General features: G+C 37.1%; 4 protein-coding genes and 1 long non-coding RNA gene across 6 annotated transcripts; 1 reads left to right on the forward strand and 4 right to left on the reverse strand.

Annotated features, from left to right (window-relative positions):
• Positions 1 to 828: 828 nt before the first annotated feature.
• On the reverse strand, positions 829 to 3,475 carry LOC147542472 (uncharacterized). Its single transcript, XM_086636699.1, has 6 exons — positions 3,162 to 3,475; positions 2,660 to 2,933; positions 1,756 to 1,936; positions 1,561 to 1,662; positions 1,336 to 1,473; positions 829 to 1,268 (listed from the first exon to the last, which is right to left on the reverse strand). Exons 2-6 carry the CDS (start codon positions 2,782 to 2,784, stop codon positions 1,092 to 1,094), a joined length of 723 nt encoding a protein of 240 aa, XP_086492825.1. The 5' UTR covers positions 2,785 to 2,933; positions 3,162 to 3,475; the 3' UTR covers positions 829 to 1,091.
• A 2,572-nt stretch (positions 3,476 to 6,047) lies between these two features.
• Positions 6,048 to 6,744, reverse strand: LOC147542473 (uncharacterized). Its single transcript, XR_015224045.1, has 2 exons — positions 6,534 to 6,744; positions 6,048 to 6,444 (listed from the first exon to the last, which is right to left on the reverse strand). It is a non-coding gene; the product is annotated as an uncharacterized LOC147542473 (long non-coding RNA).
• A 1,001-nt stretch (positions 6,745 to 7,745) lies between these two features.
• LOC147542474 (uncharacterized) lies at positions 7,746 to 11,963 on the reverse strand. The gene is made up of 6 exons (XM_086638173.1): positions 11,913 to 11,963; positions 11,045 to 11,225; positions 10,850 to 10,951; positions 10,625 to 10,762; positions 10,341 to 10,557; positions 7,746 to 7,796 (listed from the first exon to the last, which is right to left on the reverse strand). The coding sequence occupies exons 1-5, from the start codon at positions 11,933 to 11,935 to the stop codon at positions 10,381 to 10,383; spliced, it is 621 nt and encodes a 206-aa protein (XP_086494299.1). The 5' UTR covers positions 11,936 to 11,963; the 3' UTR covers positions 7,746 to 7,796; positions 10,341 to 10,380.
• A 7,340-nt stretch (positions 11,964 to 19,303) lies between these two features.
• LOC147542475 (glucuronoxylan 4-O-methyltransferase-like protein (DUF579)) lies at positions 19,304 to 20,847 on the forward strand. The gene is made up of 2 exons (XM_086633762.1): positions 19,304 to 20,482; positions 20,775 to 20,847. Exon 1 carries the CDS (start codon positions 19,325 to 19,327, stop codon positions 20,303 to 20,305), a length of 981 nt encoding a protein of 326 aa, XP_086489888.1. The 5' UTR covers positions 19,304 to 19,324; the 3' UTR covers positions 20,306 to 20,482; positions 20,775 to 20,847.
• A 1,649-nt stretch (positions 20,848 to 22,496) lies between these two features.
• Positions 22,497 to 25,142, reverse strand: LOC147542476 (phosphoribosylformylglycinamidine synthase). 2 transcript variants are annotated; one of them, XM_086633763.1, is made up of 5 exons: positions 24,578 to 25,142; positions 24,030 to 24,133; positions 23,424 to 23,537; positions 22,951 to 23,034; positions 22,497 to 22,788 (listed from the first exon to the last, which is right to left on the reverse strand). In XM_086633763.1, exons 1-5 carry the CDS (start codon positions 24,837 to 24,839, stop codon positions 22,732 to 22,734), a joined length of 621 nt encoding a protein of 206 aa, XP_086489889.1. In that variant the 5' UTR covers positions 24,840 to 25,142; the 3' UTR covers positions 22,497 to 22,731. The 2 variants fall into 2 exon arrangements, with proteins under 2 accessions (XP_086489889.1, XP_086489890.1); XM_086633764.1 differs by having other exon boundaries at positions 24,030 to 24,130; positions 24,578 to 25,137.
• Positions 25,143 to 27,662: the final 2,520 nt, after the last annotated feature.

Raw genomic sequence — 27,662 nt, forward strand, 5'->3', positions numbered from 1 at the left:
GGGCGGTAAAACCCGTTCCATTAGGGGCGGGTTCGGGGAAAAACCCGCCGGTTCGGACCAAATTGCCACCCCTAGCCGCGGCCAACATTTAAGCTTGGAAAAGACATGAAGAAGGTATTTTTCTTTTCTTTTTTGTTACAACACGAGACTTAAGAATAGATAATAGAAAAGAACACTTAAAGTTGATACACAATTTTCCTGTAGAAAGTAGATATATTTGCTCAAATTTTTTCTACTTTCTTATATTTGGTAACCAACTAAGGCAAATGAATATTTGTGTTTCCAGATTTTCTCCAAAATATGGGAAATTTGTGACCCCTCTCTAATCAGAGAACGCCTCTCTTCATATGGATAAAGAGTAAATATAAAGACCTCTCTCCCTCTCTCTCTCTCTCTCTCTCTACTACTCCCTATCTATATGCGGTCTTTCTCTCTCGTCTTTTTGTTTCTCACCTTTACTCCCCAAGTTAATAGCTTCTTCATCTTCGTAGTCTAAACACTAGAGTCCATACTGCAAGCTTCATCCTCACCTATCCCTCTCTAAGATACACAATTGAATAAAACATGACTCCAAACAACTATCTAAATTTCAAACCACTTCATCTTCAACTTCCTTTCTCCATCTTTCATAGGATTTCCTCTCCAACAGAATAACGCACTTTTAATCAAGCATTTCAAGCTTTTGGATGAGAGTGGGAGTAAGAAATCTGAAATTACTCTAAATTGCCTTAAAAAATCCATAACATTTCTTTCTCCAATTACGTGCATCTAATTCATTAGACAGAGAGAGAGAAAGAACATTTAAGCTTAGACAAGATATCAAGAAGGTAAGAAAGAAAGAACCCAAATGATACTTGATCACTAAAATGAACCGAACTTCAAGTTGGGTATTTGTTTCTTTTCTACTCCATTAATGAAAACAAAGAAAGATGTAGAACATTTAATCTTTAGACAAGAAATATCAAGATAAAATACTACAAAATAACACTTGATCATCCACACTCGAATACCATAGAGTAAAATTAGGTCAATAATTACTCTGTCACCATTATAAACAAAAGCACAAAATGTAGCATCCACGAATATCCCATCTATTTCATCCATAGTCTTGGATCCAACTCCCCCTCTTCTATCATTTCCCTGAATGACAGGGCATTTTCCAAAAAGTACATTAAAAACGACCCATTCACGATCACATCATGTAAAGGATCGACAAGATGACAAGTACGATGCAGATCTACCAGTCCATCAAGACGGTTCCTCAGATCCTACAAATTGCAAATGTTATGCCAGACCTTATAAAAACAACAACTCAAAAATAATTTAACTATATACCTCATAGGTTGTTTCTTCAATTTCTACTTCTTCTTCTCCGTCAAAATCGTCAAGTTTCTCAAATACCTCAACGATATAATATGAGGATAATTTTCGACGAACGGGGTCTTCACTTATCTTTTGGCGAAAATTTTCAATCTGTTTCATATTAGATACAAATATCAGACCCAAAACAAAAACTCCATAATAGCATTATTACAGAGAGAGAGACTTTACAAATAATACCTTTCTTAATTTTCTCATACACGCCAACCATTGAGGATCATGTTTTTTTCTAACCTTGTCGCAGAAGGCGTCATGTTCGGCATAACACAAACTAATCATTTCCTAAGAAAAGAAAGGTAAATTAGGTTGACGAAAAATACCTTAAAAAGATATAATAACAATAGAATTCCAATTTTATTATTATTATTGTTATACCTTATAGAGCTTGATTTCGGTTAGTATCTCTTTTTCCGTAACTCCCTCCATTAGCTTCAGCATAGGTCTCTCTTTCTCCACATCCTTGATGGGACAATCCATAACAAATTTCACACCTTCCTTCACCTGATCTTCAAATGGCAAGACCTTCCAGTAATTGAGATATTGAAGAACCTCTTCCCTGAAACAACAACGACAACAACACCACCATGGAGAAAAATTAATTAATCAATTGCTAACTTAAGTCTATATCAAAAGATTGTGCAAACTTATAGTATCTCATAAGATGTATTCTTAATTTTCATCATTATAACATACTATACCCCGAATGATCGGACAGAATAAAAACGTAAAATAGAGCCGTTGCCGATGGTACTCAACATCAATCTCATGAACAAGCGCTAGGGTTTACTAATCAATATAACATATACCCCAAATGATAGAAGGGACTAAAAACATAAATTACAGCAACAATCTCATCCAAGAGCTAGGGTTTACTCATCAATATAACATGTACCCCAAATGATAGAAGGGACTAAAAACATAAATTACAGCAACAATCTCATCCAAAAGCTAGGGTTTAACTCATGAAATTATTAATCTGCAACTCTATAATCATGACATCTTCAGAACTAAAACAATAGTATTAAATTATGAATCTTAACCTAGGTTACAAATTTCTTCATCCAAACAAGGCACCCGAGAATAAGATTTATAACATAATACTAGAAGCAGGAATAGATTTATAACATAATATTAGAAGCAGGAATAGAATTAAATCTAAACATAGACTATAAACAAAGAAATCTTATCAATAGTAATCAAATTGAAGCCCTAAATCACAATCGTCAAAATTGGGGAAAAAAGAGATAAAGAAGAAGAAGAAGTGGTGATCCATATATACCTAGCAACCTTCAGTTTCGTCATTAAAACTTTCGACTCTTCATCATAATTAATGTTTTCATCTCGTTTATGACTTTTCGGGTTACGGAGTTGGTTGAACAACATCGCATCGTTTTCCACCTCCATGGTTTTTCTTTCTAGGGTTTGTCAAACTGGCTGCTCGTATGCGATTAGACGATTATTTATAACCTACAAAAATGCCCCATCTTTATCCAACTGTATAATCTGGCCCGTTGAACAACGGCCCCAATCACGAGTGAGTTTCTTTCTAGAATCTTTCCCGAAAAAAAAAATTAAAGAAATTAATTATTCACTTTTTTTTTTAACTTTAATTAGTTTTAATTTTTTTTTTTTTTTTTTGTAAATTATAACAAAAACTCACACATTAATAATTAAGATAAATCCCACCAACGTCGGTCCGAACAATTTTCCAATCTTCAAAAAAAAATATTATTTTGAAAATAGTACAAACACGTGTTGCGTACATAAACGAAATCACACACGTTTTTCGCACAGCTACAAAAAATTCACGCACGCGTTTCCCTCATGCATCAATTTTCGGCCTCAAGAGAAGGGTCCCCCCCTTCGCCGGCCATTTTAGAGAGAGAGGAAGAAAGGGGAAGAGAGAGAGAGGAAGAAGATGAGAGAGAGAGGAAGAAGATGAGAGAGAGAGGAAGAAGATGAGAGAGAGAGAAAGGAAAAAGATGAAAAAAAAAATTTAGTTTTAAGGTCGCCGGTCGGAAATTTGGCCGGCCAGCGACCTCTGCCGGAGAAGGTGATGAGGTGGCTAACAGATGATGTGGCGTGACATGGCAGTGAGAGAAAAAGAGATGGAGGAGAGAGAGTAACGGTGTTATAACGAAAGGGGGCCATATGAGTATTTCTCGTAAAGTAGGGGGCAAGGCGGGAAGCTGGTCACAAAGTGACATGGCAGTGAGAGAAAAAGAGATGGAGGAGAGAGAGTAACGGTGTTATAACGGAAGGGGGCCATATGGGTATTTCTCGTAAAGTAGGAGGCCAGGCGGGAAGCTGGTCACAAAGTTGGGGGCCATTAGGGAAATAACCCTTTTTTTTTGTTGAAAAATACCTATCCAACTTGTAAGGAAGATACTTAACAAACCTAAAAAAGAACAAATCATACATGCTTAAATTCAAAAGTAATGTAATATAGCCAACTCCTTAGCCATAGTTACCATCTTCATAAAAGAAAAAAAGCCATAGTTAGCAAAAGTTGTGATAAGCCCATGTGGCCCACAATAACTATAACCATACCCTATGTAGTCGGAAGGTCTCACTGATAAAAGAATTTACCAAACCTCTTGATAAAACTATCAACTCAGAAGCAGCTACCAAGTGAGAACTTCTGATCTGTTGGAGAAGGGAAAATGTTATCATTATGTACTGGTTGCTGTTGAGAATATTGAACTACTCTTAACTTTGAGTTTATTTCAATTTGTTCCTGACCACGGTATTGCAACAGACTCGAGGATCAAAGGCTCAACCTTTGATCCTTCTCTCTACCTTAATTGATAACAAAACGAAACACTTCACGGCATCAATGAATCAAATAAAACGCAAGAATTTTCAATTAAATAGATAAGAAATTAGAAAATAATTGAAAACCTACTTTGAGAATGCATTTGATGGCATCTAACCGACGACATAATTGTCGATTATCAATTTAAGAAAACCACCCACTTTTAAAAATATCCATTACTGAACTCAATCAGTGAATCAATTAAAACCCTTAAAGTTTCAATCAAAGAGATCCGTAAATTACAATTCCCCCAATTCTGAAAAATAGATTACAGAAGGAGTTTAGATATAGTTCGTGCAAAACCCAATTGAGATTTGAATCAAATAAGTGTGAAATGAAAGAGAAAAAAAAATCAAATACAACTACCTCAACGCCTTTGACCAGAAGATCCTTCTCTTTAGGTGAAAATTCTTCCTAAAATGAAAACATGATACGAATTCGTGAGAAGGTGAAACGATTTGTGTTTTACGACTGGAATATAAAGCGTTAAAGCAGGAATACAAAAGAGCGTATCGCATTTATGTAGTCCAAGTGTTCTAGGGGTAACCCGAGCCTCTGGCACTGTGAACATCAAATATAAATATGAGAAAATTCTTACAAACTTAAATTGCATACTTTTCAATAACACTGTGTGAGAAGCAAACCAATTCTTTAAATACGGGTTTCAATCGTCAGATTACCTTATCTCGATTCTTATGTTTCTTTTATGTTCTTGAAATAGATAGTTCTTCAGATATTTATGATTTGATCATCTTCTTCTTCCCCGCTTTAACTTCTATATTTTGAGTAATACGAAATACTATCTGCTTCTTTTTACTGGGATGGTTAATTAACAAAGAAAAGGTCGAAGAAACAACACCACAAGTTATTGTTGGAAAAGAGGGAGAACAAAACAACATAAAAGATTCTTCATCTTGCCCCATCTATAACTCACTTTGTGCGACACAAAAATGTAATGTTCCGTGCAGGAACAACATAACCTAAACCATAATGAAACAGGTCCCAATGGGTTGCCTAAATGGACTCTGGTAGACTCATCTGCTTTAAAAATCTGTGACTGGCATTGGCACGACCTAGAAACAAACCGCCAATGCAACAAGCACCCTAGACCGCCATAACCTATTCTAAGCAGCCATGTGCGCGAATGTAGCGCCTTCACATCCTTATTTCCTGTGCTTAGAAAAACAAATGGTTAAGTTGTCACTACCACTGTATTGTTGCATATAGGTATAACCAAAATATCTAATCAACACAAACAAAATTCACAAAATTATGTACCATTTACATATTTACCAAAACCCTAATTTTTTATAAACACCCACAAAAGCAAAACCCACATCAAAATTAGAACAAACTTAGACCATACATCCTCCCCAAACTCAATACAACCCCATTCCCACATCATATAGGTATAGACTTACCGTTGAATTAAGACCATTTTTGCCCATTCAAAATATGGCTAGGCCCAATAACTATAGTAGCCCACATTCATTCTAAAAGCACTCGCTAAGTGTTACGAGAAATTGTCATTTGTATTGTCTGAAAATTAATGAAATTAATCGATCTTGATATGCTTTTATTTATTTTCTTTAAATATTATTATAGTAGGTATTTAATGTGAAAAAATAATTTTACTGGAAAAATTGTTCAGCGCGATAATACTTAATTATAACGGTCTTCTTCCAGACCAAACATTATCTAAACTGAGCAACTCCTCTTTTGTTTTTTTTTCGGGATCATAGAAAGTTCATGTTTTGAGTTTCCTAAAAATATTTCAAAGTGTAAAAGTCTTATTTTATATGTTCACTAGGCATGACCCGTGCCTACAGCACGGATATTGGTTAGAAAATGGTAGACGAATTTCTGAGTAAAATTGGGGTTCGAGAAAGCAAGAACAACACAACTTTTGTCCACCATTCGAATATCAAATTCTTCACAAAATATAACATGGGTTCCTCGGAGAAGGAACTTAACTTCTCCAGCAGAAATCCCACTTCTAAATCCCCAGAAGAAAACTAAGTCTTTAGTGCTGACCATTTTCACATTATCCAGTACAGCGTTTTCCTCGTCGATTGATTCCCGGAGATTTGAAGAGCACGTTGTGAAGATATTTGCATAGTTCCTGGTGGAAGAAACTAATCCTTCAGGTACAGTTTGATGACTGATTTTCAGTATAGAACTTAATTTAGCAAACAAATATGTTGTACGAACAGGTTCGTGACCCGGGTTCTTGCCTTCATTTTCCTGAACTGGTCAACATAAATGTTGGATGAGAGAGAGAGTGTGTGAGAGAGAGTGAGAGAGATAACAAATATGAAATGATGCAAGACTAACTTGCCTTGGTTAGGGATTTCCATATCAAGGGGAACAAAGAACTGTCTCTTTAAGTAGGAAAGAGCAACAGGCAAATTGTTTGCTTTTCTTACAAGACCAATTTTTTTCAACAAATTGTTCACTTTAACAATGCGAGGGAAAGCCAAACTTATCGAGCAAATAAACTCATTTGGACTTTGAGGAAGAGGACCGATGAACTTCGAATGAATAAATGTAAATTCTGCATCAAATTGACATATAAAATGATTTAGAAAATCTGAAATATACATCATTAGCCCAACTTTTCAAACAACAAGTAATGTTATTAGTACCATTCAGGCAGTTGTACGCAGCGACTGGTTTTTGAGAAGTCGATATAGCGTCGATCACCTCACGAAATCCTCGAAGTTTCTTATTTTGTTCATCTTCAAGAACTTCAAGCTCTTTCTGTAAATTTTAAAAGTAAGCAGAAGTTTTTTGTATCAGGAATCCAAGATCCTGGCGATCCTTACCTCGGACTGTGATTATATCAAATAATAATGTTGGATAGGATCGTAAGAATAAATAGCTTTTTTCTTTTTATTCTTTGATTGTTTGCCAATAATTAGTACATTTACTCGTCTTTCAAACAACTAAGATTGGAAATAAAATTTCCAACAAATAATACAACCTAACGGACAGTTCACCAATTCTCTAGTTGTGATAATATTTTATCCAAACATAAGCCTTTAGCGAAAACCTTAAGCTAGTGTTGAAGACTCCAAATATGTTTTTTTTGGTCTTTGTCCGTTCTCCCCAACTTGAACCAAATCAAATATATTGAAAATTAAAAAAACGCCTGGGTTACGTAGATATATGTAATGAACACCGAGATTTTGAATAACAAATCACCTGTACATATATCTAATGAACACAAATTACATAGACATATGTTTTTTACCCAAAAAAACATATTTAGCATAAAAACACTGTGGAGAAAGTGAAGCAATCGCAATTCTTAACGGTATCAGCTGGGCGACAACACATAATCATAGGAAAATAATCTTGGAAAGTGATAACATTAACTTGATCCGGCATCTCAACAATAATCGTCATAGCATTCAATGGCCATCGGTGACCCATGTCAAGAAAATTAGAAAGATCACAACATCAATGGAGAAAGTCAAATTCACTTATTCCAACCGATTTAACAACACTCAAGCGGACAAGCTAGCAAAATGGACTCGAAAATAAAATACTACAAAATAACACTTGATCATCCACCACTTGAGTACCATAGATTATAGAGTAACATTAGGTCAAGTACTACTCTGACATCCATTCTCTTGGATCCAACTCCCCCTCTTCTACCAATTCCTTTAGTAACACCACCCTTTCCAAAAACATTACTAAAAGCGTCCCTTTGAAGGACACGTCATTTAAAGGATCCATAATAAGATGATACTAACAACCATCCAACCAGTTTATCAAGAAGGTTCCTCAGATTCTACAAATTATCCGATCTTATAAAAACAATGAAAAATTGAGAGAGAAACAGTGAGAGATCGTGTGACATAGATAGCGAGAGCAACACAGAGGGATAGTAAAATATAGACAACGAGGAATCGAGAGAGACTGAGAGAAGAAGAGAATAAGAGAGAGATGGTGAGAGACAGTGGGACAGAGAGATAGGGAGAGAGAAGATGAAGATTAAGTAGCAATGTTTGATCAAGTCAATTTTTAGACTAAAAAAAATATGCCCATGACTCAATATTTATTGACTAAATTTCTATTCCCCGAAAAATTTTCTTTATTCCCCAAAGACCAAAGTCGGCCACATCAAAGTTGGATGAAAAAGGAAAGGAATAGAACATTTAGGCCGCGGCTTTGGGGCATAAAGAATAATCTCCGGGGAATAAATTCTCTAGGGAATTCATGTTTTTCCGTACATTCTCGAGGGAATATTATTTTTTAACCCAAAAATTAACTTGATCAAACATTGCCCCCTAATCTTCATCATCTCCATCACCATCACCATCACCACCACAACTTTTCACTACAACCATTTTGACTATCATTTCCTCCCCTCCTCTCTCCTTTCTTCTCATCTCTCATTTACTGATACCCTCTCTCTCTCGATCTCTCCCTCTCTCTGTCTCTCTATTGATCTCCTTATCAATGTTTCCCGATCTCTCATTGTTTCTCTCTTAATCTTTCATTGTTTCTTGATCGATCTCTCATTGTTTTTTTATCTCTCACTCACATAAAGACACTGTTCCAGCGAAGGGAAGTGTTCCCTTCGCCAGAACCAGACCTCGATGAGGGTTTTTGGCGAAACCCGTAGAGTATTTCGTGGCCACGAAACATTTCGTGGACATAAAACGTTTTGTGACCCTGACCATTTCGTGGCTGCAAAACGTTTCGTGGCTACAAAATGTTTCGTGGCAACGAACTCTGTGATTTCCACAGAGAGATCTATACATACTGCAAGAGAGAGAGAGAGAGAGAGAGAGAGAGAACAAGATAGAGGCTGCGAGAAAGAGAGATAAAGATTGCGACAGAAAAAAAAATAATAATCTACAAAGAGACATGTCTACAACGAGAGGGATGAGAGTGATCTACAATGAAAGAGAGAAAGATTAGGGTCCGAACGACAAAGAGATAGTCAATGAGAGTGAAAGAGATGGTGAGAGAGAGAGAGAGAGAGAGGATGAGAGGGAGAGAGAGAGAGATAGAGAGAGAGAGAGAGAGAGGACGAGAGAGAGAAGATGAAGATTAGGGATCAATGTTTGATGAAATCAATTTTTGGATTAAAAGAAGAATATGCCCTCTAAATTAATTTTTATTGACTAACGGAGAATTTTCTTTATTCCCCAAAGCCGCGGCCAATATTTAAGCTTGGAAAAGACATGAAGAAGGTATTTTTTTTTTTTTTTGTTACAACACGAGACTTAAGAATAGATAATAGAAAAGAACACTTAAAGTTGATACACAATTTTCCTGTAGAAAGTAGATATATTTGCTCAAATTTTTTCTACTTTCTTATATTTGGTAACCAACTAAGGCAAATGAATATTTGTGTTTCCAGATTTTCTCCAAAATATGGGAAATTTGTGACCCCTCTCTAATCAGAGAACGCCTCTCTTCATATGGATAAAGAGTAAATATAAAGACCTCTCTCCCTCTCTCTCTCTCTCTCTCTCTACTACTCCCTATCTATATGCGGTCTTTCTCTCTCGTCTTTTTGTTTCTCACCTTTACTCCCCAAGTTAATAGCTTCTTCATCTTCGTAGTCTAAACACTAGAGTCCATACTGCAAGCTTCATCCTCACCTATCCCTCTCTAAGATACACAATTGAATAAAACATGACTCCAAACAACTATCTAAATTTCAAACCACTTCATCTTCAACTTCCTTTCTCCATCTTTCATAGGATTTCCTCTCCAACAGAATAACGCACTTTTAATCAAGCATTTCAAGCTTTTGGATGAGAGTGGGAGTAAGAAATCTGAAATTACTCTAAATTGCCTTAAAAAATCCATAACATTTCTTTCTCCAATTACGTGCATCTAATTCATTAGACAGAGAGAGAGAAAGAACATTTAAGCTTAGACAAGATATCAAGAAGGTAAGAAAGAAAGAACCCAAATGATACTTGATCACTAAAATGAACCGAACTTCAAGTTGGGTATTTGTTTCTTTTCTACTCCATTAATGAAAACAAAGAAAGATGTAGAACATTTAATCTTTAGACAAGAAATATCAAGATAAAATACTACAAAATAACACTTGATCATCCACACTCGAATACCATAGAGTAAAATTAGGTCAATAATTACTCTGTCACCATTATAAACAAAAGCACAAAATGTAGCATCCACGAATATCCCATCTATTTCATCCATAGTCTTGGATCCAACTCCCCCTCTTCTATCATTTCCCTGAATGACAGGGCATTTTCCAAAAAGTACATTAAAAACGACCCATTCACGATCACATCATGTAAAGGATCGACAAGATGACAAGTACGATGCAGATCTACCAGTCCATCAAGACGGTTCCTCAGATCCTACAAATTGCAAATGTTATGCCAGACCTTATAAAAACAACAACTCAAAAATAATTTAACTATATACCTCATAGGTTGTTTCTTCAATTTCTACTTCTTCTTCTCCGTCAAAATCGTCAAGTTTCTCAAATACCTCAACGATATAATATGAGGATAATTTTCGACGAACGGGGTCTTCACTTATCTTTTGGCGAAAATTTTCAATCTGTTTCATATTAGATACAAATATCAGACCCAAAACAAAAACTCCATAATAGCATTATTACAGAGAGAGAGACTTTACAAATAATACCTTTCTTAATTTTCTCATACACGCCAACCATTGAGGATCATGTTTTTTTCTAACCTTGTCGCAGAAGGCGTCATGTTCGGCATAACACAAACTAATCATTTCCTAAGAAAAGAAAGGTAAATTAGGTTGACGAAAAATACCTTAAAAAGATATAATAACAATAGAATTCCAATTTTATTATTATTATTGTTATACCTTATAGAGCTTGATTTCGGTTAGTATCTCTTTTTCCGTAACTCCCTCCATTAGCTTCAGCATAGGTCTCTCTTTCTCCACATCCTTGATGGGACAATCCATAACAAATTTCACACCTTCCTTCACCTGATCTTCAAATGGCAAGACCTTCCAGTAATTGAGATATTGAAGAACCTCTTCCCTGAAACAACAACGACAACAACACCACCATGGAGAAAAATTAATTAATCAATTGCTAACTTAAGTCTATATCAAAAGATTGTGCAAACTTATAGTATCTCATAAGATGTATTCTTAATTTTCATCATTATAACATACTATACCCCGAATGATCGGACAGAATAAAAACGTAAAATAGAGCCGTTGCCGATGGTACTCAACATCAATCTCATGAACAAGCGCTAGGGTTTACTAATCAATATAACATATACCCCAAATGATAGAAGGGACTAAAAACATAAATTACAGCAACAATCTCATCCAAGAGCTAGGGTTTACTCATCAATATAACATGTACCCCAAATGATAGAAGGGACTAAAAACATAAATTACAGCAACAATCTCATCCAAAAGCTAGGGTTTAACTCATGAAATTATTAATCTGCAACTCTATAATCATGACATCTTCAGAACTAAAACAATAGTATTAAATTATGAATCTTAACCTAGGTTACAAATTTCTTCATCCAAACAAGGCACCCGAGAATAAGATTTATAACATAATACTAGAAGCAGGAATAGAATTAAATCTAAACATATACAAGGAAATCTTATCAATAGTAATCAAATTGAAGCCCTAAATCACAATCGTCAAAATTGGGGAAAAAAGAGATAAAGAAGAAGAAGAAGAGATGACACATATATATACCTAGCAACCTTCAGTTTCGTCATTAAAACTTTCGACTCTTCATCATAATTAATCTTTCAACGCGCCTAGACAGACCGCAATTGTGGACCATCTGTTGGACCGTCTTGTTCACGTGGACAAGACGCCAACAGACTTTCCACATGGGCGGATCATCTTCTTTCAATGCAATAAGTGACTGGAGAGAGAGGAAGGGTCTGGAGAGAGAAAACTTTTTAACGGAAATAATCTAAAATTTCTTGTTCTAAATCTTCTTCTCACTAAAGGTCTGTTTTCCATGGCTTCTGGATGCATTTTGATGGTCTTCTATATGACTGAACAAACTTGAACTCTCCAAGTCCATGATATCTTCAACTTGGATGGCTTTTGGATGGCTTTTGGATGCATTCAATGGATGAAAATTAGGACAAATTAATTTCATATCTTAAATCAAACCATGTGGAGTCATCACTGGATGAAAATTATGACAAATTAATTTTCGTCATCAATGGATGAAAATTAGGGTGATTTCCACTTGCAGAACATGACTCCAAAATTAGGTTTTATTTCCACTCTCAAAATCAAACCATATGGAGTCATCACTTTATCAATCTTTTTTCAAAACTAGGGTTTTTCCCCAAATTTAGATCAATCATCTCCTAGTAAGTAGATTTGTAAGATCCGACAAGAAAAAGATATCTTCCTTTTCCCCTTCTCGATTTGAAACAAGGGATCTCTAGTGAAAAAAATAAAGACAACTTATATAAAAACAGGTCTGTGAAATTCTCTAACATCGGATTTGCCGAGTATATCAGTCTTAAGTTCTTAACTACTTGATATCTTCATCTATTTGGGATTCTTAGGTTGAGTGAAGGATGAAGAAGGTGATTTATCTTCATAAAAAATTCCTAGTGTGAGAGACTAGCTAGAGAGAGAAAGGAGCAGCTAAGAGAGAGAGAGAGTGAGAGAGTGATAACTTTTTGTTTCTCTTTCCGGACCCTTTCTCTCTCCAGTCACCTATTTGTTTCGAAAAGACGACCCGCCATGTGGAATGTTTGTTGGCGTCTTGTCCACATGGACAGGACGGTCCAACAGACGGTCCACAAAAAACGGGTCGTTTAGACTTTTCCTTAATCTTTTCATCTCGTTTATGACTTTTCGGGTTACGGAGTTGGTTGAACAACATCGCATCGTTTTCCACCTCCATGGTTTTTCTTTCTAGGGTTTGTCAAACTGAGGTTGGAGTTGAATTTTTTGGTAGAGCTGAGGCTGAAATTTTTTGATAAAAAAGTGATTTTTTCGTCCTTAGAGGGATTGAAGTTGGAGTTGCTCTATTTTTTTTTTTTGGGAACATATAACTTCAGTGAAAGCATAGCCAAAGAGAAATACAATACTGAAGTTACACGAAAGAAAAAGACAAACTCGGAAATAAACGTCCATGGTACCCCTAAGAATGTGATTGTTTTGTAGTAGTTGTTGGGCCTCCATTTCTAATGGAAGTAAGCACCGTGACGACGTCTCCACCGTTGGATATAGCATGAATTAGGGTCTTGTTGTCACCCTCATATATAACTCCTTTCTACTCCTAAATCAATACTCATTTCTAAAGCCATCAGACAAGCTCCCACTTCCGCCTCCAAAGCCGAAAAAACCTCAATCTTCTTCGCCTTCATGTGAATCACTTCTCCTTCTTTATCTCTCACAAGCACTGTAATAGATGAGCCTAGGCTTGAAAATGCCCCATCAAAGTTCAACTTCAAAGTATTTCCTGACGGAGGGATCCAAGTGTTGGTGACATCCCTTTGGTTAGGAGTACCCGATTGGTTGATCTAATTTTACATTGGCTTTCTAAAGCTATCCCACTAACTATTACTTTATATATAACTTACAAGTCAATAAAGCTTTCTATTCAACAAAAAAAAGTAAGTGTGTATGACTCGTGCCTTCGGCAGGACGGTTATCATCGTGTATTTAACAAATATTATGCCCGAAATTGAAATTCCGATAAAATACATCATCTCATATGAAGAAAAATCCTAGAATGAACCACAAGAATAGTAAAATGTTAAATACCTATCGAACTTTTGTGACCAGCTTCCCTAATGGCCCCCAACTTTGTGACCAGCTTCCCGCCTAGCCCCCTACTTTACGAGAAATACCCATATGGCCCCCTTCCGTTATAACACCGTTACTCTCTCTCCTCCATCTCTTTTTCTCTCTCTGCCATGTCATGCCACATCATCTGTTAGCCACCTCATCACCTTCTCCGGCAGAAGTCGCCGGCCGGCCAAATTTTCGGTCGGCGACCTTCAAACTAATTTTTTTTTTCTTCTTCTTCTCTCTCTCATCTTCTTCCTCTCTCTCTCATCTTCTTCCTCTCTCTCTCATCTTCTTCCTCCCTCTCTCTCTCTTCCCCTTTCTTCTCACACTCTCTCTCTCTCTAAAATGGCCGGCGAAGGGGGAACCCTTCACCGGCCGTCGGTCTGGTTATCCCAGACCTTCGAAGGTCTGGTTTCCCCAGACCTTCAGATCTGGGAGTTCCTAGATCTGAAGGTCTGGGGAAACCAGACCTTCGTCGGTCTGGGTTTTTCCCAGACCTTCGAAGGTCTGGGATAACCAGACCGACGGCCGGCGAAGGGTTCCCCCCTTCGCCGGCCATTTTAGAGAGAGAGAGAGGAAGAAAGGGGAAGAAAGAGAGAGGAAGAAGATGAGAGAGAGAGAGAGGAAGAAGAAGAAGAAGAAGAGAGAGAAAACAGGAGAGAGAGAGGAAGAAGAAGAAGAAAAAAAAATTTAGTTTGAAGGTCGCCGGTCGAAAATTTGGCCGGCCGGCGACCTCTGCCGGAGAAGGTGATGAGGTGGCTAACAGATGATGTGGCGTGACATGGCAGTGAGAGAAAAAGAGATGAAGGAGAGAGAGTAACGGTGTTATAACGGAAGGGGGTCATATGGGTAAGGGTGGGAATTTAGCCCGGGAGCCCGAAACCCGATCCGGAACGCCCGAGTCCGAAAGAGAAACGGACTGCCCGAAGCCCGAGATGGGCACTACCCGCCCAGCCCGTTTGAATTTGGTGGGCGGGCTTGGGCTCTCCTTAAAAAAGCGCTACCCGAGCTACAAGCCCGACCATTAAGCCCGTTTGAGATAACCCGAATTACTTAAGACGTTAGATCATGATATCATGTCCCAGCCGTTAGATTATGAGACTATTTTTAGGGTTTCTCTATAAAGGGTTACAATTTTTACCCTAAATTTTTACATGGCAGACAAATCTAGAGAGAAGTTGGAGACAGAGAGGGAGAGAGAGAGAGGATTCAGGATCTGCAGTCCGAAGAGCTTCAAGCCACTTGAGAATAGTAAATGAAATATGAGCGAAAAGTTTTCCTGACTAGCATCAAACCAAAAATTTCATCAAGATAAAACATCTTTGAAGATATGCAAGAAATAGTAATCCAACAATGAAGAAGACAAATCATGAATAAGTAGACCATTGTTTCAAAGCACTAACCTTCAACTTTGATTGTGCATAAGTATGAAACTCTCAGATCATGAAAACCCCAAATGAGGCAATCTTTAATAGATCTTTATCTCTTTTCATCTTTTTTTCGTAATATTCTCTCTACTCTCCTTTCTTATTTTCAGTAAATATTTCTTTTCTAAGAGCCTTAAATTTCTTTTCATGTAAAGTAGAAACAATATATTAACTTTTCAGTCTTGATGTAGATCTGTAAGATAGAATTTCATGTGTATATGGATCTATTTATCTTTCTCTCTTGGAAATGATAATTCAGAAGATGAAATGTGTATCCTCATGTCTCATGTGTAACTTTTTTTTAATAATTTTGGTGTTAATCTATGACTTCTCTACTAATTTCGATATTAATCTACGAATGGTTAGATCTATCTAGGGTTAGTTTTTTTTTTTTTTACAAAAAAAATCTCTCCAAAGATGGGCAACCCGATACCCGGCCCGCCCGTAACCCGATATGCCCGTCGTGGGCTAGTACCCATGGCGGGCTCTGTGCAAGAAAATATTGTTTATGCCCGGCCCGAGCCCGCCCGATAAGTCAATTGATCATTGAGATATGGTACCCGAAACGCCCGAGCCCGGACTAGAGGTACCCACGGGTGCCCGAGCCCGGCCCGTTTCCCACCCCTACATATGGGTATTTCTCGTAAAGTAGGGGGCCAGGCGGGAAGCTGGTCACAAAGTGACATGGCAGGGAGAGAAAAAGAGATGGAGGAGAGAGAGTAACGGTGTTATAACGGAAGGGGGCCATATGGATATTTCTCGTAAAGTAGGGGGCCAGGCGGGAAACTGGTCACAAAGTTGGGGGCCATTAGGGAAATAATCCTTTTTTTTTGTTGAAAAATACCTATCGAACTTGTAAGGAAGATACTTAACAAACCTAAAAAAGAACAAATCATACATGCTTAAATTCAAAAGTAATGTAATATAGCCAACTCCTTAGACATAGTTACCATCTTCATAAAAAAAAAAGCCATAGTTAGCAAAAGTTGTGATAAGCCCATGTGGCCCACAATAACTATAACCATACCCTATGTAGTCGGAAGGTCTCACTGATAAAAGAATTTACCAAACCTCTTGATAAAACTATCAACTCAGAACCAGCTACCAAGTGAGAACTTCTGATCTGTTGGAGAAGGGAAAATGTTATCATTATGTACTGGTTGTTGTTGAGAATATTGAACTACTCTTAACTTTGAGTTTATTTCAATTTGTTCCTGACCACGGTATTGCAACAGACTCGAGGAACAAAGCCTCAATCTTTGATCCTTCTCTCTACCTTAATTGATAACAAAACGAAACACTTCACGGCATCAATGAATCAAATAAAACGCAAGAATTTTCAATTAAATAGATAAGAAATTAGAAAATAATTGAAAACGTACTTTGAGAATGCATTTGATGGCATCTAACCGACGACATAATTGTCGATTATCAATTTAAGAAAACCACCCACTTTTAAAAATATCCATTACTGAACTCAATCAGTGAATCAATTAAAACCCTTAAAATTTCAATCAAAGAGATCCGTAAATTACAATTCCCCCAATTCTGAAAAATAGATTACAGAAGGAGTTTAGATATAGTTCGTGCAAAACCCAATTGAGATTTGAATCAAATAAGTGTGAAATGAAAGAGAAAAAAATCAAATACAATTACCTCAACGCCTTTGACCAGAAGATCCTTCTCTTTAGGTGAAAACTCTTCCTAAAATGAAAACATGATACGAATTCGTGAGAAGGTGAAACGATTTGTGTTTTACGACTGGAATATAAAGCGTTAAAGCAGGAATACAAAAGAGCGTATCGCATTTATGTAGTCCAAGTGTTCTAGGGGTAACCCGAGCCTTTGGCACTGTGAACATCAAATATAAATACGAGAAAATTCTTACAAACTTAAATTGCGTACTTTTCAACAACACTATGAGTAACAAACCAATTCTTTAAATACGAGTTTCAATCGTCAGATTACCTTATCTCGATTCTTATGTTTCTTTTATGTTCTTGAAATAGATAGTTCTTCAGATATTTATGATTTGATCATCTTCTTCTTCCCCGCTTTAACTTCTATATTTTGAGTAATACGAAATACTATCTGTTTCTTTTTACTGGGATGGTTAATTAACAAAGAAAAGGTCGAATAAACAACACCACAAGTCATTGTTGGAAAAGAGGGAGAACAAAACAACATAAAAGATTCTTCATCTTGCCCCATCTATAGGTCAATTTGTGCGACACAAAAATGTAATGTTCCGTGCAGGAACAGCATAACCTAAACCATAATGAAACAGGTCCCAATGGGTTGCCTAAATGGACTCTGGTAGATTCATTCTGCTTTAAAAACCTGTGACTAGCATTGGCGCGACCTAGAAACAAACCGCCAATGCAGCTAGCACCCTAGACCGCCATAACCTATTCTAAGCAACCATGTGCGCGAATGTAGCGCCTGAGTTCACATCCTTATTTCCTGTCTTTATCTCTCTCTATTCCAGCGAAGGATTACCTTCGCCGGAAAATTCTGGATCTGGGGAACACCAGATCCAGATCCCCTTCGTCTGGGATTCCAGACGAAGAGGAGTTTCTTCGTTTGGAATCCCAGACGAAGAGGATCTGGATCTGGGGTTTGAAACCCCAGATCCAGAAATTTCCGGCGAAGGTTTATAGGGAGATATAAAAGAGGAGGGAGAGAGAGAAGATGAGGGGAAAAGAGGAGAGAGAGAAAGGAGGAAGAAGAGAGAGAAAGGAAGAAGAAGAGAGAGAATTTTTTTTTTTTTTTTAATAAAGTGGCCGGCCGGAATTTTTTATTCCGGTCGGCAACATTCCGCCGGAGAAGAAGGGTGAGGTGGAGAGGAGGTGGTGTGGTGGAGGAGTGATAAGATGAGGTGGATGATAAAGAAAGGTGTGATGTGTTTTTTTTTTTGTTTTTAACTTTTTCCACAAATAATTCTGTTTTGGCCTCCGAGGATATTTTCGTCAAAAATTTAGCCCTTGGAGCTAAAACGAACTGCCGGACACTTATGGGGGCCAAAACGGCCCGTTGGTCACAAATCGGGGGCCAAAACGGAATTAACCCTTACTAAATTATATTTTAAGCTAGGCAGAAGTACTTTTTTCCTACCTTAACAACCATACTAGTAGTCCTGTCATGTTGAATTGGTGGCCTAGGTATCATAGCAAACAGCGATTCCTCGATTTCAACTTCTCCCTGAACCTAAATTCCGGCGGTTCTTACATCAGAAACTTTGAACCATAAAAGATTGTAAGAAATGAAGAATTCATGAAAAAAAATCGGATTGAATAAAAAATATAAGGGTGTTGATATATTCTGTTAGAAACAATTAAGATCTAATACACAATCGTTTAACTAGAGAAAGAAACGTTCACATGAACATAGTTGTAATAATCTATTAATTTCATGGATGACCTCTAACCGACCCAGACCTATCGATACTGATTGTTACTTGTTCCTAAATTTGACCACATGAACATAACGAAATTAGAACTTTTCGAGGTGAAGAAAAACTAACTTATATTTTTGTTTTGCAGTTTTTCGAACTCAAATTAGTCTAAGATGGATTGGGATCGAATTGCTGTTTCATTCTGCTTTTTGAAGTCGACTTCATACCTGCTGATTAGCCTTCCTTAACACGGTCGTAGTCTCTCTATTTTCTGTTCAGCTTCTTCAAACCTACTCAATCACCAAAAAAGTGGGCCAGAAGAGAACTAGATTAGTCTGAGCTAACAATCTAGAAGTGATCTAACATCCAAACTTTTTATTAGTCTATTCAAATGTCTTGACACTAAAGCAATACCTTTCCTTCAATCCCACTCAAGAGAGACAGCTAGAAATTCTGGCATTTCATAACCAAAAACTCTACCACTTGCTATTGTGGAGAGAGAGAGAGAGACAACAATGTCGTTGGTATCTCTTCCGGCTCATCTCCTTCCTGCAGAATATGAAAAAGCAGCGCCATTACTTGATATCCCACTCAATTACCACAAACATCACAACCATAAGGATATCGATCACAAGGATGAAAAAGAGAGGGCAGGAAAAAAGAGAACGAAAATTACCACAAAGAAACTCCTCATCGTTATGTTTTTCATCCTCTCAGCCATCTCATTACTCAGACTTCTTAGAATCGCAACCATTACATCTCCCGATTCTCCATCTCCTACTTTAGCTGAAGTAATGCTAGAGACTAGCAATTTTCTATCACCTGCATCATACTTGCTCAAACCCTATTCCACCTCCTCCCTAGCTACCAACTTCACTGTAAAGGAATTTAAACTTCTCTCAAACATCGTAACCCACAGAGTCCCCTGCAACCTCCTCGTATTTGGATTAAGTCCTCAATCTCTTCTACTATCATCTCTCAACTACCAAGGCAACACCATCATTCTCGAAGATGACCCAGATAAGCTGCGAGAAACAAAGACGGTTAATAAGAGCACAAAGATATACAAGATTGAGCCTAGTGTAGCTGCCAAAGAAGCATATAGGTTGTTAAGTCACGCAAGGGAGCACCCTGATTGTGCACCACAGGCAAGGTCGTTACAATTATCAAGATGCCGACTGGCACTGACGAAGCTACCAAAGGAAATATATGAACTAAAGTGGGATGTAGTGGTTATTGATGGACCAAGAGGGGATGGACCAGAAGAACCAGGGAGAATGTCTGCAATTTACACTGCTAGTATGTTAGCAAGGGGCGGGAATATCACTGATGTTTTCATCCATGATGTAAATAGGATGATCGAGAAATGGTTTTCTTGGGAGTTTTTGTGTCATGAGAACTTGGCTTCTTCTGCAGGAAAATTGTGGCACTTTAGGATCATGGAGAACTTGAATTCTACACATTTTTGCTCAAATGAAACAGTTAAAATTCTGTAGTGTCAACTGTCAAGTCAAAATAACCTAAACGGAGGTAAAAAAAAAAATCAGTTTTGAAGTATTCGGCTAGTTTCTGCGTGAATTGTGAACTGCAGTCGTCATCAAGAACATTCATAATTCATTATCAGGATATAAGAAGTGGATAGTAACAACAGTTCCATGAAGTTATTGACCAATGTTAGGGTATAGTACTTCACAAGGATCGAGACCTACAAGACTCTGTATCATAAGTTACCAACACCGACAGCATACCAGTTGAGCAGAAACTCCATAACCCAATATGTTTGGATCAATCCTTTCCCTGACCAAATAGAAGAGCACTACGTAGACGAATAGTGGGACTGTGTCAAGAGATACCTCCTTATCTAAAAAGATGCATTTGATCCTCAACTTCCAACTCCAAAAAATATCATGAGAAGTTACGAAACTATGAGGTAGATAAATTTCATGTAAGTGTAGAATCAACTAGTCATAAAGTGTGAAGAAATTGGTGCTTAAACCAAAGAGTTATTCACGAAATCTAGTTCTTGTGGATGTCTAAACGTTGTAACAATGTCAAAATGGAGAATACAAATCTGTGAACGAGACTTCTTAACCTAAAGAAATTTCAGTGAGCGGTAGACGAAATGCTTTTACAGTCATAATCGAGGAATTTGCAGTCAGGCATGCCACGATTTGTATCCACAACCAATATTTCTTCTCTGGAAAACGTAGTCAAAACTTAAAAGACTTGCTTCTCAAAATAATTTTCTTAACACCACAGAGTAGATAGCAAACCTACTTTCTAGGAAGAATGACAAAGAACATACTCAAACTGCTTTTCTTTGTACTCGAGAAGGATAAGATCATGAGTTGTAGCAATTCACTCAAAATGCCGTCGAATACATCTTGACTCTCAACACTAAACCTTTGCTGCATTAAATGTGAAGAAGCTTATAATTTCCGAACCACGTGAATCATGAGCACCAAATACAAACATAAACAGTGAAAAAGCTAGTAATTTCGTAGCAGCATACAACTTAAATTTCAAAGTGCAAGCATCTATAATCTTCATTAAAAAATGATTAATCGCATTATACCTAAGCAAATGATTAATCGCATTATACCTAATTAACGAAGTTAATTCTGTATCACGATTGAAGTCGAGAGAGAAAGGGACTCCAATATTTTGGCGGGAAGAAAGGATGTTATTCGTCGTCGGTCCGCGCGAAAATAAGAGATTGAGATAGATGATATAAGCATCCCTGATTTTGGTTATAACTTATACACAGGCTTCTAGGTCAAACTTCTCGGGGATCGGTAAGGGTGCGAATGGGGCTGTATCAGGTGACCCACTAGCTTACCACCTCACTGGGTCTGGTCGGTATGGCTCTATATTTCAATGACTTGGGTTATTGGACGGACTCAGAAGTATAATTTCTGAAGTCCTACCGTCTTTGACCTGTCAATCTTATGTACTTATTGGGTTCCAGACAGTCTGGACTCGAGTTTACATTATAAAAAGAGGGCTCCTTCATACGCTACTAAATAGAGGTCCATCTTGACATGGACGCATGGACGCCCAGACCAGTAGGGCTCCTTCACACAACACCTGACCCCCAGACCAGTAGGGCTCCTTCACACAACACCTTTTCTAATTTTGACCGGCAACCTTACCACCGACCATCGTCAGCTCTCTCAAACAGATCTCTCTCATTGGCTCTCTCTTTCTTTGTAATGGTCCTCTCTCCGTGATGTATCTCTTTCGCCCTCACTCCCAGACTAGTGTCTCTCGTTGACTCTAATAAATCCGTTGACTCTCTCTCTCTCTCTCTCTCTCTCTCTCTAATGGATCTCTCTCTTCGTTGAGTAATTTAAGTCGGGCTTTCCCTCTCACATCTCTCCCTTTCTCTAATAGAACCCTAGATCTGGTGGCTTCCTATAGCTAGTTATACAAACCATATCAGTAGTCAAGGTGATATGACGTTAGCTTATGAGTGAAACTCTAAAGTAAATAAACATTTCCCTTGATTCTCATTCCTGCAAACACAATAAACATCTCAATACAGGTGAAAAATGAAATATAAATAACAAGCAAGTATACTACCATTAGTAGATCGATTGAAACATAGGTAGTACCAAAGCAACTCTTAAGACTATCTATAATTTCAAATAACTAGTTTATAGTACAAAAGAAACACTACAGGTTTAGTAGTATTAAAAGGTCATCTTTCTCATTTCAGAAAATGCTAGTAACTTCCAACAGAGTTATGATTGTCCAATCAACCTTAATCAAAACTGATACAAACTGGTAGGATCAATTCTAACCCATGATATTTTTAGCCCACTTTCATCATATATTTAGAAGTTACCAGCCCACATTGCTCAATCTACGAAGATAGTCTGCCCTACGAAACTTTGATGTTTACTAATAACCTGCTATTACTCTACAAAAAGTATTTCATTCTAACGTCTCTCTTCATTGCATTATAAACAGCTTGGACCTGTAAAAGAAAAAACTTTATGGTGTTAGTGCATTCGATAAGCTTATTGAGATGAACATAGTATAACGCATAAAAATCTGTCAAATGTAGTGCACATAAAGGAAGTGGCGGGTCTGTGTCTGTGTGTCTGCGTGTGTGTGTGTGTGAGAGAGAGAGAGAGACCTGTTCGCTAGAGACTACTTGAACAGGCCCAATGTTTACAGACACATATTTGCCCCCTGAAGATATTTTTTGCTTCACATGGCCCTGCGTGTGATGTAAATGGGTGACGGTTCAGTTCATCTAACCAAATAAACAAGAATTCATCAACCAAATTGAAACAAGTCTATGGCGATATGGCGGTGGCGATGTTTTTTCTCATTGTCTGAATCTGACTCGTCTGAATGTGAATCGCATGACTCAAATGGATCCAAAATCAGACAAAAACAAACATTTTGAAATCTGACTTGTGACAATTTAGACCTCGAGTAAGATTTCAGATCTAACTTGGAAGAAAAAAACAACTACCTCAGTCGTCAGAGTTATAAACAGCTGAAATTAGGTCGCATAAGTTTTTGTTGGAAATTAAGATCTCCACGGAAGATGTAAATGAATGCGTGAAAAAAATAAGTACATCAATAACGTTAATGATCTACCTCTGGGATTGGCTCTTGAAGTACTGACTCTACAGCAACAACCATAGCATGAACAAAATCATCACCTCCAGTTCCTATGGCAGTAAACCCTCGAACCGTGGGATACGAGTTTACCTGATGATCAAACAATACCATTAAAACCTTCCATGCAGTACTAAAGTAATTCGAGAAAACCAATAAATCCTAGGAGAGATAACTCTACTGCATATGCATATATAGTAGACAAGGTCCGAAACCAACATAGCATTATTAGTCGCCAGCCATTGGGTGTCACCAACTTCTACCAAGACAGATGAACTGAAGTAATCACCTAGCACTAAAAAACCAACTTTTTGCCTACTATGAAACTATAAAGTTGATTCATCCTGGCCTAAGTCATTCTCGTGATTAGTTTCCCCTATAAGAAAGCAATTTTAACAATTTATTATTACAGAATGGGTATTAGCATATCGTGAACTCATTCAACTCCAAAGTCTCGAAGTGATTAGAAATACTTCAAATTAGGCAACCCAATTACAAAAGTATTACCATTTCATCCAGAAAGTTTAGTCCTCGTAACATTACGATTACTAAAATAGTACATGGGTGAAACTATAAATACGATACCTTCTGATCCAAAGCAAGCCATTCATTCGTAGAATCATCGGTAACTGTACCTCCAATTACAACATTAGTTGTTTGTCCAACCCTTCCTTCTGTCTTTGACACTTCTGGATCCAATTCACAAAACTAAGTAAGAATAAAGCACAACATTGTCTTATTTCTATCACTGTTTAACAATGACCCCTTAAAACACTCCGCCGGTGTTTGTTGTTTCTCATTCTCTGATTCTAATTCATCCGACTCGTCTCTATCTAAATCATTTGAATCAATTAGACCAACGTCAACCCAAATTACCCATACACACTAATCAGACATCACAAGTTAATCAAAACCAGAGAGTGAGAAATCTGACTCGAGTCAATCCCCGACCTCGAGTCAGATTTCAAATCTGACTTAGAAAAAAACAGTTTCTTCAACCATTTCTCAATTTGAAGTGATTATAACTCAATACCCTAAGTTTTGAATAAAAAATAAATTCACAAATCATACTATTCAATCGTAATCTCACCCAATCAAATGTGTCTAAGGTAGAGAAAGAGAGGGGAAGTCACCTGAGATGGCTTTGAGAACAGCTTCTTGAGGTGGGTTTTGGTCATCCTGGGAAGACGAAGAGGGAGTTTCTCCATTTGAACAATTCAATGATACTCGTCTGTGAAAATCACGAACCCTAATAACCCTAACTGTGGAAGAACCCAAGTTAGAAGAAGAAGAAATATTAAGTGATGATAAAGAAACGAAGGTTCGATTGAGATGAAGAGGTAGTCGCCACGGCTCCGTTAAGAAAACGGACCTCAACACTGTCCGGCATCCCATCTTTCTCTCTCTTTCTTTCGACCATACAATTTTCTCTCTCTAAGTTTTGGTTATACAGTTTTAACGGTTTAAGGAATGAATGGCTCGATTCAAGTTATTCAGGGACTGAATATGTAGAAAAAAACTGACCGTCGGATTCAAAAATGAAAGAATTGAGACTGCCGTCAGGATTCTATGAAGGATATGTATCTGAAGAAGATTACTCTCAAAATAAGTGACATGATTTTATATTCTGACAATATTGGGAAACAAATCTTAGGCGTTTTCGGTTCTTTTGAATAATATTGTACTCTTCGGCAGAGTAAAGCTCAAGTAGAATCTAGAGTTTCGGCTGAAAGAGGAGAAGAAGAGATTAGGGCAAATGAAAAGGAGGTTTTATATGGTCAGCAGAAGTCATGTCTGGTCCAAGCTTGACCGTCAACAAAGTCTAGTCCGGTCCAAGCTCCAGTCAACAAGGTCAACACCAGCAACATCTGACTAAGTCAATAACTATTGACTTAACTTCTAAAAGCACCTACATGACAAATCAAGAATAGAAGTTAGGAAAACAGTTTTTAGTTGTTATTTTTCTGTTAGTTAGTTTCTAGTTTTGTTAGTTACAAAACTGTTTTTTCTTATCTACTCTATAAAAGAGAAATGTAAAACTAAATCAAAGACAATTGAAATAAAATAGAGAAGAGAGAAGTTTCTTACATGGTATCAGTTAGGTAAAGAAAACGATCCATAGCTAGGGTTTTCTTCTCTCCATCTCAAGAACATTCAATCCAAATCTCGCAAAATGAGACAATTCATGATCAAAATTCAGTTAAAATAGATCAAAATCAGACACCAAAGATCAAAATAAGACAACAAAGATCAAAATCAAGCAAAACTAAATCAACAAGTTGTAAGTGATTAGAATCACTTACTGTTTTTTCAGACAATTCTCCAGCTTTCTCCTGGTTCTTTACTCATCTCTTCATTCTAACTAATGGCATCTTCTATTCAAGGTAATCTTCCTCCAATCTCCTCTGTTACTAGTTTTATCACAGAGAAGCTAGATGATAGCAATTTCTTAATGTGGAAGGACCAAGTAGAGACTCTACTTGGTACATATGATCTGTTAGGGTTTGTCAATGGTACTATAGAAGAACCACCTCAACTTAGAATTTTTCATGGTGTAGAACAAGTTAACCCAGATTTTCAAGTATGGAGATCAAAAGAAGGGTTTGTTAGGTCTTATCTTAAGAGTACCCTATCAAAATCTGTCTACTTAGATACTTATGGTCTAAAAACAGTAAAAGAAATTTGGGATTACCTTGATATTACTAACAATGAGGGCTTAGAGTCAAAAAAGGATCAACTTAGAAGAAAATTACAAACAATTAAGAAGGGAAGTGCCACAATTGCTGAATATCTAAGAGAATTGAAACTTATAGCTGATTCTCTTATTTCTGTCCATGACAAAATCAGTGAACCTGAACTTTTTAGAATAGCTATTCATGGCCTAAATTCAGAATATGACCAGTTTGTAATTGCTATAAGGGCTAATAATGAACAATTGTCATTAGCCCACTTAAAGTCTAGGTTAATTCAGCATGAGCAATGGTTACTTCAAAAAGAAACTGATCAAGAGGCTTACTATGTCAAAAGACTTCAGCCAAGACAACATCAAAGATACTCAAATAAACCTTCTCCAACCTATTACAAAAATCAAGTTTATAACAAGAGAGATGGGTCTCCTCCAAAAGGAAATTCTTCAACAAACAATCAATTAAAAGGTCAAAAGGCTGAAGATTTTGATTTCTCTTCAGTCCCATGTGGTCTATGTAAGAGGTGGGGTCACACACCTAATGTTTGTTATTTCAGATACAAACCAAACAGGAATTATCCTACTTATCATACTGAATCAAATTGCCCACAAAGTGATATTGATAAAGTTCATCAAGATGGAAATGCAGATACAGAATCTTATCCCTATGAAGAAGAGGGAATGCAATAATGTTGTTCTATTTCCTTATGAAAGCAGTGATGACTGTGATGAGTTTCAAGAATGTCATACTGCTACTGTTATAACAGATGAAAGTGATGAAATATACTATGATTGTTTCTTAGACCAGGAACAATGCTTTGTCTCCACAGATGCATTTACTTCATCAAATAAAGATAAGTCCTGGCTAGCTGATACAGGAGCCAGCAGCCATATGACTCACAGTGAAGAAAATCTTACTTTGATTCAACCTTATACTGGGTCTGATGCAGTTATGGTGGGAAGTGGAAAGTTTCTGCCTATTTCAAGCACTGGTATGTCAAAACTTTCTACCTCAACTCATGATTTTGAGCTAAGCAAGGTCTTATGTGTACCACATCTCAAAAGGAATTTGCTATCTATTTCTAAATTCACAAAGGATAATTCATGCTCAGTGGAATTTCTTCCATAGGGCTATAATATAAAGGATATTCATTCCAACAAAATCCTAGCAGAAGGGCCTGTCAAGAACAACTTATATCCTATTGAGGTACACCATGCTATCTTACAACATAGGTTAAACCATGCTTACTTATCTCAAACAGCATCTACTTATGATATATGGCATGCAAGATTGGGTCATACAAATAGTGTTGTGCTTAAACAACTACATGATGAAAATAAAATTGCACTATCCACAAAGATTGAGAAAAAGTTTTGTAAATCTTGTGAATTGGGTAAAAGCAAGTGTCTCTCTTTTGATAATTCTTCAACTACTACCAATACTCCACTATATTTGGTTCATTGTGACATTTGGGGACCAGCCCCTGTTTCTACTCCTAATGGTGCAAGATATTACATACTTTTTCTAGATG

The sequence above is a fragment of the Eschscholzia californica genome, unplaced genomic scaffold (assembly GCF_041429995.1).
Source record: "Eschscholzia californica isolate CP2 unplaced genomic scaffold, dmEscCali1.0.p SCAF_4, whole genome shotgun sequence".
Lineage (NCBI taxonomy): Eukaryota > Viridiplantae > Streptophyta > Magnoliopsida > Ranunculales > Papaveraceae > Eschscholzia > Eschscholzia californica.

Coding starts and splice junctions, on each gene's coding strand:
- LOC147542472 (XM_086636699.1), bottom strand. CDS start 2,784: ATGGAGGTGGAAAACGATGCGATGTTGTTCAACCAACTCCGTAACCCG. Junction 1,937..2,659: donor ACGAAACTGAAGGTTGCTAG/GTATATATGGAT, acceptor TTGTTGTTTCAG/GGAAGAGGTTCTTCAATATC. Junction 1,663..1,755: donor CCGAAATCAAGCTCTATAAG/GTATAACAATAA, acceptor TTCTTTTCTTAG/GAAATGATTAGTTTGTGTTA.
- LOC147542476 (XM_086633763.1), bottom strand. CDS start 24,839: ATGGGATGCCGGACAGTGTTGAGGTCCGTTTTCTTAACGGAGCCGTGG. Junction 24,134..24,577: donor TGTTCTCAAAGCCATCTCAG/GTGACTTCCCCT, acceptor AATTGGATCCAG/AAGTGTCAAAGACAGAAGGA. Junction 23,035..23,423: donor TTCAAGAGCCAATCCCAGAG/GTAGATCATTAA, acceptor CATCACACGCAG/GGCCATGTGAAGCAAAAAAT.
- LOC147542474 (XM_086638173.1), bottom strand. CDS start 11,935: ATGACGAAACTGAAGGTTGCTAG. Junction 10,952..11,044: donor CCGAAATCAAGCTCTATAAG/GTATAACAATAA, acceptor TTCTTTTCTTAG/GAAATGATTAGTTTGTGTTA. Junction 10,763..10,849: donor GTATGAGAAAATTAAGAAAG/GTATTATTTGTA, acceptor AATATGAAACAG/ATTGAAAATTTTCGCCAAAA.
- LOC147542475 (XM_086633762.1), top strand. CDS start 19,325: ATGTCGTTGGTATCTCTTCCGGCTCATCTCCTTCCTGCAGAATATGAA.